Source organism: Salvelinus namaycush, unplaced genomic scaffold, assembly GCF_016432855.1.
Source record: "Salvelinus namaycush isolate Seneca unplaced genomic scaffold, SaNama_1.0 Scaffold1053, whole genome shotgun sequence".
In the NCBI taxonomy this organism is placed as follows: domain Eukaryota; kingdom Metazoa; phylum Chordata; class Actinopteri; order Salmoniformes; family Salmonidae; genus Salvelinus; species Salvelinus namaycush.
Window position 1 is genome coordinate 65224 of NW_024057735.1, and position 11065 is coordinate 76288.

Below are 11065 nucleotides of genomic sequence, written 5' to 3' on the forward strand. Positions count from 1 at the left end.
GCTTATTGTATTATGTTGTAGGTTGGTTCCCACTAATACTGTGTAATTCAGTTAGGTTGTTTGTGAGTGAGTGTGTGTGTGTGCATTTATGCGTTTGTATCTCAGACATGCATGTGTGAAACAAAATTGATAGAAACAGGATATAAAGTGATTAGTGCATGTTAACCCGACAGATAAAGGATGTACAGGGAAGACCATAGACAACGTGATCAACATGGGTTTAACATGATGAAACGATCTGTGTGTTTTCAGGTTAACAGGGAAGACCATAGACAACGTGATCAACATGGGTTTAACATGATGAAACGATCTGTGTGTTTTCAGGTTAACAGGGAAGACCATAGACAACGTGATCAACATGGGTTCCTATAACTACCTTGGTTTCGCTGAGAACGACGGTGATTTTATGAAGACTGTGGCAGACAGAACCCAGCAGTATGGCCTCGGGGTCTGCAGCACACGACAGGAAATGGGTGAGTTTGTGTGTGTGTTGGGGGAGTGTGTATGTGTGTGGTGGGGGAGTGTGTATGTGTGTGGTGGGGGAGTGTGTGTGTGTGTGTTGGGGGAGTGTGTGTGTGTGTGGTGGGGGAGTGTGTGTGTGTGTGGTGGGGGAGTGTGTGTGTGTGTTGGGGGAGTGTGTGTGTGTGTGGTGGGGGAGTGTGTGTGTGTGGTGGGGGAGTGTGTGTGTGTGTGTGTTGGGGGAGTGTGTATGTGTGTGGTGGGGGAGTGTGTATGTGTGTGGTGGGGGAGTGTGTGTGTGTGTGTTGGGGGAGTGTGTATGTGTGTGGTGGGGGAGTGTGTGTGTGTGTGGTGGGGGAGTGTGTGTGTGTGTGTGGTGGGGGAGTGTGTGTGTGTGTGTGGTGGGGGAGTGTGTATGTGTGTGGTGGGGGAGTGTGTATGTGTGTGTTGGGGGAGTGTGTATGTGTGTGGTGGGGGAGTGTGTGTGTGGTGGGGGAGTGTGTGTGTGTGTGGTGGGGGAGTGTGTATGTGTGTGGTGGGGGAGTGTGTGTGTGTGTGTTGGGTGGAGTGTGTATGTGTGTGTTGGGTGGAGTGTGTATGTGTGTGTTGGGTGGAGTGAGTGTGTGCTGGGTGGAGTGAGTGTGTGTGTTGGGGGAGTGTGTGTGTGTGTGTTGGGGGAGTGTGTATGTGTGTGTTGGGGGAGTGTGTATGTGTGTGTTGGGGGAGTGTGTATGCGTGTGTTGGGGGAGTGTGTATGTGTGTGGTGGGTGAGTTTGTTTGTGTGTTTGTGTGTGTGTGTTGGGGGAGAGTGTGTTTGTGTGTGTGTGTGTGTTGGGGGAGAGTGTGTGTTTGTGTGTGTGTGTTGGGGGAGAGTGTGTTTGTGTGTGTGTTGGGGGAGAGTGTGTGTTTGTGTGTGTGTGTTGGGGGAGAGTGTGTTTGTGTGTGTGTTGGGGGAGAGTGTGTGTTTGTGGTGGGTGAGTTTGTTTGTGTGTGTGTGTGTTGGGGGAGTGTGTGTTTGTGTGTGTGTGTGTTGGGGGAGAGTGTGTTTGTGTGTGTGTTGGGGGAGAGTTTGTGTTGGAGGGAGGGGCTGTTTTGTGGGCACTTTTTTAGGTGTTTGAAAGAGGGAGGAGAGAGCTCTTCCCCCCCTCAATTTAAAATAGGTCAGAACTGAACTGCTCAAAGGTCTCTGGTCTAAAGTAGTGCACTATGTAGGGAATAGGGTGCCAGCCCTGGTCTAAAGTAGTGCACTATGTAGGGAATAGGGTGCCAGCCCTGGTCTGAAGTAGTACACTATGTAGGGAATAGGGTGCCAGCCCTGGTCTAAAGTAGTGCACTATGTAGGGAATAGGGTGCCAGCCCTGGTCTGAAGTAGTGCACTATGTAGGGAATAGGGTGCCATTTGGGAAATAGCCCTTTTCTGTGTTTTTGTAAACATCAGTGGTTTTGGACACTTTTTGTTCTATTTAACCTTTATTTAACATGTCAGTGAAAACATTAATTAAACATTCATTCTGTAATATCTTATGCTTCACGGAGTCGTGGCTGAACGACGACATCAACGTACAGCTGGCTGGTTATACGATGTACCGGCAGGATAGAACAGCGGCATTTGATATTTATGGTAAAAAAAAATATTTTGATGTGCAAAAAGCAGCAACTACTCTTCCTGGGGTCCAAACAAAACATGAAACATAATACAGAATGACATAATACAGAATGACATGATACATAATGACATGATACATAATACAGAATGACATAATACATAATGACATGATACATAATACAGAATGACATAATACAGAACATTAATAGACAAAAACAGCTCAAGGACAGAACTACATACATTTTTTAAAAGTCACACGTAGCCTACATGTCAATACATACACTATTTAGGTCAAATAGGGTAGTCCCAGTTTGAGATGTAGTCCCAGTCTGTGTGTTTGAGGAGAATAGGGTCCATTTGAGATGTAGTCCCAGTCTGGGACGCTTTGGATGACAAATCAGAGGAAGATTTTCAAAAAGTAAGTGAATATTTAATCTTTATATGTGAATGTATGAAACCTGTGCCGGTGTAAAAAATATTTTGATGTGGGGCGCCGTCCTCAAACAATCGCATGGCATGTTTTCTTAAATTCTTGTTCATCTAATTGCACTGTACAATTTACAGTAGTTATAACAGTCAAATAATACCATGCTATTGTTTGAGGACAGCACCCCACATCAAAATATTTTTTACACCGGCATACATTCACATATAAAGATTAAATATTCACTTACTTTTTGAAAATCTTCCTCTGATTTGTCATCGAAAGGGTTCCAGCTATAACAAGTCGTTTCGTTAGATAACATAATTTTTTATATCCCAAAAAGTCAGTTTAGTTGGCGCCATCGATTTGAGTAATCCACTCCTTCAACTTGCAGAGAAAGGAATCTGAAAATCTACCCCTAAACTTTGTTTCAACAAGTCAAAATACATTTCTAATTACTCCTCAGACACCCTAAAATGTAATCAAACTATAATATTTCATACGGAAAGAAGTATGTTCAATAGGAAACCGATTTTAGTAGGTGTGCAACTACACAGATTTTCAAGACTGTATCTTCATACAAAAACTCTTATTTCTTATTCGTTTTTGAAGTTACAAGCCTGAAACTTGGACATAGACTGGTGACACCCTGTGGAAGCCATAGGAATTGCATCCCAGAGATTTACAATATGAGCTTTTTCTTGCAGTTCTAAGAGGATGGTCTCACAAAATTCTGGTTGGTTTTTCTTTGGATTTTCTCCTACCATATCTATGGTGTTATATTCTCCTACATTATTTAAATATGTCTACAACCTTTAAAGTGTTTTCCTTCAAATGGTACCAATAATATGCATATCCTGGCTCAGGGCCTGAGCTACAGGCAGTTTGCTTTGGGCACGCCATTCAGACAGGAAGTGGAGGGAAAAGGGCCTGATCCCTAACAAGTTAATCAGCTTCTTGATATGTCACAACTGTCAGGTGGATGGATTATCTTGGCAACACATTTGTGCACAACATTTGAGATAAATAAGCTTTTTGTGCATATGGAACATTTCTGTGATATTTTATTTCAGCTCATGAAACATGGGAACAACACTTTACATGTTGTGTTTTTATATTTTTGTTCAGTATAGTTTCTACAGCAGGGTTCTCCAACCCTGTTCCTGGAGAGATACCCTCCTGTAGGTTTATTATCCAACCCTGTTCCTGGAGAGATACCCTCCTGTAGGTTTATTATCCAACCCTGTTCCTGGAGAGATACCCTCCTGTAGGTTTATGCTCCAACCCTGTTCCTGGAGAGATACCCTCCTGTAGGTTTTAACTCCAACCCTGTTCCTGGAGAGAGACCCTCCTGTAGGTTTATTCTCCAACCCTGTTCCTGGAGAGATACCCTCCTGTAGGTTTATGCTCCAACCCTGTTCCTGGAGAGAAACCCTCCTGTAGGTTTATGCTCCAACCCTGTTCCTGGAGAGAAACCCTCCTGTAGGTTTATTATCCAACCCTGTTCCTGGAGAGATACCCTCCTGTAGGTTTATGCTCCAACCCTGTTCCTGGAGAGATACCCTCCTGTAGGTTTATGCTCCAACCCTGTTCCTGGAGAAACCCTCCTGTAGGTTTATGCTCCAACCTTGTTCCTGGAGAGCTACCCTCCTGTAGGTTTATTCTCCAACCCTGTTCCTGGAGAGATACCCTCCTGTAGGTTTTAACTCCAACCCTGTTCCTGGAGAGATACCCTCCTGTAGGGTTTAACTCCAACCCTGTTCCTGGAGAGATACCCTCCTGTAGGTTTTAACTCCAACCCTGTTCCTGGAGAGAAACCCTCCTGTAGGTTTATGCTCCAACCCTGTTCCTGGAGAGATACCCTCCTGTAGGTTTATTCTCCAACCCTGTTCCTGGAGAGAAACCCTCCTGTAGGTTTATTCTCCAACCCTGTTCCTGGAGAGATACCCTCCTGTAGGTTTTAACTCCAACCCTGTTCCTGGAGAGAAACCCTCCTGTAGGTTTATGCTCCAACCCTGTTCCTGGAGAGATACCCTCCTGTAGGTTTATTCTCCAACCCTGTTCCTGGAGAGATACCCTCCTGTAGGTTTATTCTCCAACCCTGTTCCTGGAGAGAAACCCTCCTGTAGGTTTACACTCCAACCCTGTTCCTGGAGAGATACCCTCCTGTAGGTTTATGCTCCAACCCTGTTCCTGGAGAGATGCCCTCCTGTAGGTTTATGCTCCAACCTTGTTCCTGGAGAGATACCCTCCTGTAGGTTTATGCTCCAACCCTGTTCCTGGAGAGATGCCCTCCTGTAGGTTAATGCTCCAACCTTGTTCCTGGAGAGAAACCCTCCTGTAGGTTTATGCTCCAACCCTGTTCCTGGAGAGAAACCCTCCTGTAGGTTTATGCTCCAACCCTGTTCCTGGAGAGATGCCCTCCTGTAGGTTTATGCTCCAACCTTGTTCCTGGAGAGATACCCTCCTGTAGGTTTATGCTCCAACCCTGTTCCTGGAGAGATACCCTCCTGTAGGTTTATGCTCCAACCTTGTTCCTGGAGATACCCTCCTGTAGGTTTATTCTCCAACCCTGTTCCTGGAGAGATACCCTCCTGTAGGTTTATTATCCAACCCTGTTCCTGGAGAGAAACCTTCCTGTAGGTTTATGCTCCAACCCTGTTCCTGGAGAGATGCCCTCCTGTAGGTTTATGCTCCAACCTTGTTCCTGGAGAGAAACCCTTCTGTAGGTTTATTCTCCAACCCTGTTCCTGGAGAGAAACCCTCCTGTAGGTTTATGCTCCAACCCTGTTCCTGGAGAGAAACCCTCCTGTAGGTTTATGCTCCAACCTTGTTTCTGGAGAGAGACCCTCCTGTAGGTTTATTCTCCAACCCTGTTCCTGGAGAGAAACCCTCCTGTAGGTTTATGCTCCAACCCTGTTCCTGGAGAGATACCCTCCTGTAGGTTTATTCTCCAACCCTGTTCCTGGAGAGATACCCTCCTGTAGGTTTATGCTCCAACCCTGTTCCTGGAGAGAAACCCTCCTGTAGGTTTATGCTCCAACCCTGTTCCTGGAGAGCTACCCTCCAACAGGGTTGGAGAGCCCTGGACTAGATAGATGTAAACCTACAGGAGGCTATCTCTCCAGGAACAGGGTAGGAGATCCCTGCTCTACAGGAAGAAACACTAGAGTGAATAAGGGATACAAAGTATATTAAAAGTAGGTGCTTCCACACAGGTGTGGTTCCTGAGTTAATTAAGCAATTAACTTCCCATCATGCTAAGGGTCATGTAAAAACATGCCCAGTTGCCCCATTATCTTGTCTAGATGAAGAGATCTCAGTGACTTTGAAAGAGGACTAGATAGATGTAGCATAGGGGGTTTAAAAAGGTGTCTGCCACCAGGTCTCAACTCAACTGAACACTTATGGAAGGTTCTGGAGCGTCTCCTGACACAGCGTGTTTTCCACCGCCGTTCAACAAAACACCAAATGATGGAATATCTTGTGTAAGAACGGTGTCGTATCCCTCCAAGAGAGTTCCAGACACTTCTGGAATCCATGCCCAGGTGCATTGAACCTGTTCTGGCTGGTGATGGCCCAACGCCCTATAAAGACACTTCATGTTGGTGTTTCCTTTATTTTGGCAGTTACCTGTGTAGTCTTCTAGAGTAGCCGTATCAACCCCCTCCGCTATACTGTATGAAGTCAAGAGTGTTGAACTAGACTTTCCTTCCAAGGAGAGGATCAGTTCTTTTGTTAATACCTATGGTTTTCTGAGCGGTATACATTCCTGTCTTCTACGATGTGAGAGAGACTACATACTACATGTAGGTGCTGTGATGACAGAAAACTGACAGTGTATGGCCCACATGGCACCCTATTCCCTATATAGTGCACTACTTTAGACCAGAGCCCTATGGAACCCTATTCCCTAATAGTGCACTACTTTAGACCAGAGCCCTATGGAACCCTATTCCCTATATAGTGCACTACTTTAGACCAGAGCCCTATAGAACCCTATTCCCTATTATAGTGCACTACTTTAGACCAGAGCCCTATAGAACCCTATTCCCTATGTAGCGCCCTACTTTTGACCAAGGCCCATAGGGAATAGGGTGCCATCAGACAAGATGCATGAGTCTTTTGGGGGAAGAAGACGAGCTACTTCAGTTACAACTATGGGAAAGTAGTGCTCTGTATAGGGAATAGGGTGTCATTGGACTCTGGTCTAAAGTAGTGCTCTGTATAGGGAATAGGGTGTCATTGGACTCTGGTCTAAAGTAGTGCTCTATGTAGGAAATAGGGTGTCATTTTGATCTTGGCCCATCTCTTTTTATCTCACATAATTTATTATATTTCTCAGGAATTATACCGGCAGAGTCTTTAATTAACTTGGTGGCGGCTGCAGCGTTGAATGAATGATTCAATCCCTGTTAAAATATGTACAGTATGTAGCATAAGCCTGGATCATTACCTACGGGCCCATCCACTGTGTGTGTCAGCAGAGAGGAAACGCTATCAGATGTTATAGTGTAAGGATCGGGCCCTTCTTTTCAATGACATACCCAAATCTAACTACCTGAAGCAAGGATATGCATATTATTGGTACCATTTGAAAGGAAACACTTTGAAGTTTGTGGAAATGTGAAATTAATGTAGGAGAATATCACACATTAGATAAAAGACAAAACAAACAAAAAAACATGCTTTTTCTATTTATTTTTTTGTTTCATTTTTTAAATTCAAGAGAAAGCCATTATACAACTTCTTAAGGCTAGGGGGCAGTATTTTGACGTCCGAATGAAAAGCGTGCCCAGGGTAAACTGCCTGCTACTCAGGCCCAGAAGCTAGGATTTGCATATTATTAATATATTTAGATGGAAAACACTCAGAAGTTTTTAAAACTGTTTGAATAATGTCTGTGAGGTCACATTGAGGTCAATGTGTTTTCTATTAGGTTTCTATGGGAAGCTCTTTTGAATAGGAATTTACTTGCAGTTCCTATGGCTTCCACTAGATGTGGACAGTCTAGAAATTGGTTGATGTTTTTCTTTTGAGAAATGAAGAGGTAGCCATGTTATTTCCATGTGTCACTCAGAGGGACTCGAGTATTTTGGTGGCGCGACCTGGAACATGGTTCACTTTATTTTCGTCCGGTATTGAACACAGTTTATCCCGTCTTAAATTGTATCGTTTTTTTAACGTTTTAGGATACCTAAGGTTGGATTAGGAAAGTTGTTTGAAATGTATGGACCAAGTTTACAGATATCTTATTAGATACTTTGTAGGCATGTTGGGTGTGTTGAAACCGGTGTATTTCTGAATCAAACGCGCCAAATAAATGGACATTTTGGGGATATAAAGAAGAAATTTATCGAACAAAAGGACCATTTGTAATGTTTCTGGGACATTTTTGAGTGCCAACATAAGAAGATCTTCAAAGATAAGGCATGTATTATATTGTTATTTCTGATTTTTGTGTCGCACCTGTCTGGTTGAAATAGTATTTTCTTGTGTTTGTATGCGTGGTGCTGTACTCAGATAATCGCATGGTCTGCTTTCGACGTAAAGCCTTTTTAAAATCTGACACTGTGGCTGGACTAACAAGAAGTTAAGCTGTATTTTGATGTGTAACACTTGTATGTTTTATTAATTCTTATTATGAGTATTTCTGTTTTTGAATTTGTCGCGCTGCAATTTCACTGGATGTTGTCAAATCAATTCCGTTAACGGCATCCGAGCGGGACTAGGGGTGAAGGAGAGGTTCATTTAGATTTTGGCCACTAGATGGCTGCAGTGTATGTGCAAAGTTTTAGACTGATCCAATGAACCATTGCATTACTGTTCAAAATTGTGGTTTTTTTACATTTTCAAGTAAATAACTATAGAGAACATAGAAATATTATATGGTAATACAAAATAAAAAGCTGTTTTTCGCTTTGTCATTATGGGGTATTGCGATGTCATTATGGGGTATTGTGATGTCATTATGGGGTATTGTGTGTAGATGGTTGAGGATACTTTTTTTAATCCATTCTAAAATAAGGATGTAACATAACTACAACAAAATGTAGAAGAAGTCAAGGGGTCTGAATACTGTAAAATATATGAACTCACCTGTAAGTCATTCTGGATAAAAGTGTCTGCTAGATGGCATATGTAAACATAGCTCATTGTTAAACCAGTCTCCCTGAGAAGAAGACTGCTGTCTGTCTAAAAGACCTGATGTAGCACAAATCATTTTTGGTTTCTATTTATTTGAGTTATGAATTCTACTCCTGGTAAACCCAGTTTTGGAGGCAGAGGGGCTGTGGAAAAAGAGCGGTGTTATTGGGGCCCTCATTTTGAACAACCAGGAGATGTGGAAGCAGGAAGAGTAGCTGCCCCTTCTGCTATTGGGGATCCTAATAAACAAATAAAATGAGAATGAGGTTTTGTTATAAAGCTTGGCTCTCATGTTTTACACAGCCATTAAAGAGGAGTGGAACAACATTCCACAGGCCACAATCAACAGCCTGATCAACTCTATGTGAAGGAGAAGTGTCACGCTGCATGAGGCAAACGGTGATCGCACCAGATACTGACTGGTTTTCTGATCCACGGCCCTACTTTTTCAAAAATGTATTTTTATGTACCTGACCTACAGATGCATATCTGTATTCCCAGTCATGTGAGATCCATAGATTAGGGCCTAATGAATTTATTAAACTGACTGATTCCCTTATGAACTGTAACTCAGTAAAGTCTTTGAAATTGTTGCATGTTGTGTTTTTTAATTTTTATTCAGTTTGCTACAGCAGGAAAACAATCCTGCTGTAACAGGACGTAAATGATTATGTGGATTATAATTAATGCTCGTTTTTGTAGGGGTTGCTAAATGTATCTTTAGGGCAAATCAAGTCTGACATTTTTATAAGTGGAAATTACAAACTTAAGAAGCCTTTTTTAAAACAAATACTCTACAAGTTTGCATTTCCTGCTGTGCAGGAAAATTCTCAGCAACAAGAGTGTTCAAATCAAGATCCTACATCTGTCCATGATGCGTCAACCATGGATAGGATATCACCTGGGACTCGAAGTGTCTCCTGCATTTGATGAATGTGTTATTGAACTGTCCGAACCATGTGGAAGACCTAGAGCTGTTCGTAGAGCTATTATGACGCGTTGACCTCGGTTCTGGAACTGATATATTACCTGGGACTTAAAGGGATACGTCACTCTAATTGACTGCTAACTTTATGCAGGACTCAGCATCTAATTGAACTGTATTTTATTAGGATCCCCATTAGCTACTTCTAAAGCAGCAGCTACTCTTCCTGGGTCCGTCACTGACCAAATCACCTCGTCCAAAACCTGGCTGATCTGACAAAGACCAACATGCTGTAAAGACTGTCGATTTTAAACCTTCCAAAAAGAATAGCAACCTTGTAGGCAGAAAACCTACAATGTTTACTGGGACAAGCAGCACACATTCCCATAGAAACCATTGGTAAAGCGCAGTCATACCTGCATACTTCTCAATGCTTGAAACACTGTAACAGACTGTAACCTTATCAAAGTGATCGCTGAAATGGATCTCCTCATTCTTAACTCGTGTCGTCTGTCCGTCAGGAAACCTGGCTATCCATGGGGAGTTGGAGCAGCTTGTCGCCACCTTCCTGGGGGTGGAGTCCAGCATGGCCATGGGTATGGGCTTCGCTACCAATTCCATGAACATACCGGCACTGGTCGGCAAGGTGGGTCTTAAACACACACACACACGCACACACACACTCTTTGTCATCTAACCAGATTGAAACAGTGTTCATCCTCAGAGGGCTCTGTGTTTTTACTCTCTACTGAATCAAATTAACCTAAATTAGCTTTGTTTCTACATGGGCTGGTCAGAATGTCTGAATGAATGTGTCTGTACTCTGATGATAACATGACCTAAATTAAAGACAATTCCATACACATTATAATAAATATACATTCAACTCAATACCTAGTCTGTGTTCCTATGGGCCCTGGTCAAAAGTAGTGCACTATGTAGGGAATAGGGGGACCTGGTCAACAGTAGTGCACTATGTAGGGAATAGGGGCCCTGGTCAACAGTGGTGCACTAGGTAGGGAATAGGGGGCCCTGGTCAACAGTAGTGCACTATGTAGGGAATAGGGGCCCCTGGTCAACAGTGGTGCACTATGTAGGGAATAGGGGGCCCTGGTCAACAGTAGTGCACTATGTAGGGAATAGGGGGCCCTGGTCAACAGTAGTACACTATGTAGGGAATAGGGGGCCCTGGTCAACAGTAGTGCACTATGTGGGGAATAGGGGGCCTGGTCAACAGTAGTGCACTAGGTAGGGAATAGGGGGCCCTGGTCAACAGTAGTGCACTATGTAGGGAATTGGGGTCCCTGGTCAACAGTAGTGCACTATGTAGGGAATAGGGGGCCCTGGTCAACAGTAGTGCACTATGTAGGGAATAGGGGCCCTGGTCAACAGTAGTGCACTATGTAGGGAATAGGGGGCCCTGGTCAACAGTAGTGCACTAGGTAGGGAATAGGGGGCCCTGGTCAACAGTAGTGCACTATGTAGGGAATAGGGGGCCCTGGTC

At 43.6% G+C, this 11065-nt stretch overlaps 1 protein-coding gene across 1 annotated transcript in view; it reads left to right on the forward strand.

Moving 5' to 3' along the window:
* Positions 1-10207, forward strand: part of LOC120035426 (serine palmitoyltransferase 2-like) — a gene marked incomplete at both ends in the record, with an annotated part of 46201 nt that extends 35994 nt beyond the window's left edge. The window contains 2 exons of the mRNA XM_038982170.1: positions 325-473; positions 10083-10207. Of these exons, the coding sequence (XP_038838098.1) occupies positions 325-473; positions 10083-10207 (274 nt within the window). The remainder of the gene's footprint in view (positions 1-324; positions 474-10082) is intronic.
* Positions 10208-11065: the final 858 nt, after the last annotated feature.